At 36.9% G+C, this 360-nt stretch overlaps 1 protein-coding gene across 1 annotated transcript in view; it reads right to left on the bottom strand.

Annotated features, from left to right (window-relative positions):
* The window catches only part of LOC119590448 (plectin-like), a gene marked incomplete at both ends in the record, with an annotated part of 7,249 nt that overhangs the window by 1,757 nt on the left and 5,132 nt on the right, over positions 1–360 (bottom strand). The window contains 1 exon segment of the mRNA XM_037939109.1: positions 187–289. Within this exon segment, the coding sequence (XP_037795037.1) occupies positions 187–289 (103 nt within the window).

The following is a 360-nucleotide window of genomic DNA, read 5'->3' as shown; positions in this document are numbered from 1 at the left end:
ACAGGAGAAGCCATTAATATAAACGTTAGGGATGAAGATGATGATAAATGGTGATTACTGTAATCTGGTATATGTAATGATGTTCTTGGTTTGTTAAAAACAAATAAGGTGTCCTAGTTATACCGTAATATACAGAGTAATATACATGAATGGTAATCACCGACAAGAGTAAAATTAAACACTTACCCCAGCAATTTCAATCACTTTGGCAAGTTCTTTGTTGAGTCGATCAACTGCACACTGGTTGGCACTGATTTTCTCTTGACCTCTTCTCATGTCGCTCTCAAATCTGTCGGAACGTGATAAAAATGTCCATAAATGTATGACGCTTCACATGGATTTTGACATGCGGGTATCACC

Source organism: Penaeus monodon, chromosome 27 (assembly GCF_015228065.2).
Source record: "Penaeus monodon isolate SGIC_2016 chromosome 27, NSTDA_Pmon_1, whole genome shotgun sequence".
NCBI classification, from domain to species: Eukaryota; Metazoa; Arthropoda; class Malacostraca; order Decapoda; family Penaeidae; genus Penaeus; species Penaeus monodon.
The sequence above is the reverse complement of the archived record's forward strand: the minus strand, read 5'-3'. Positions and strand labels throughout refer to the sequence as shown.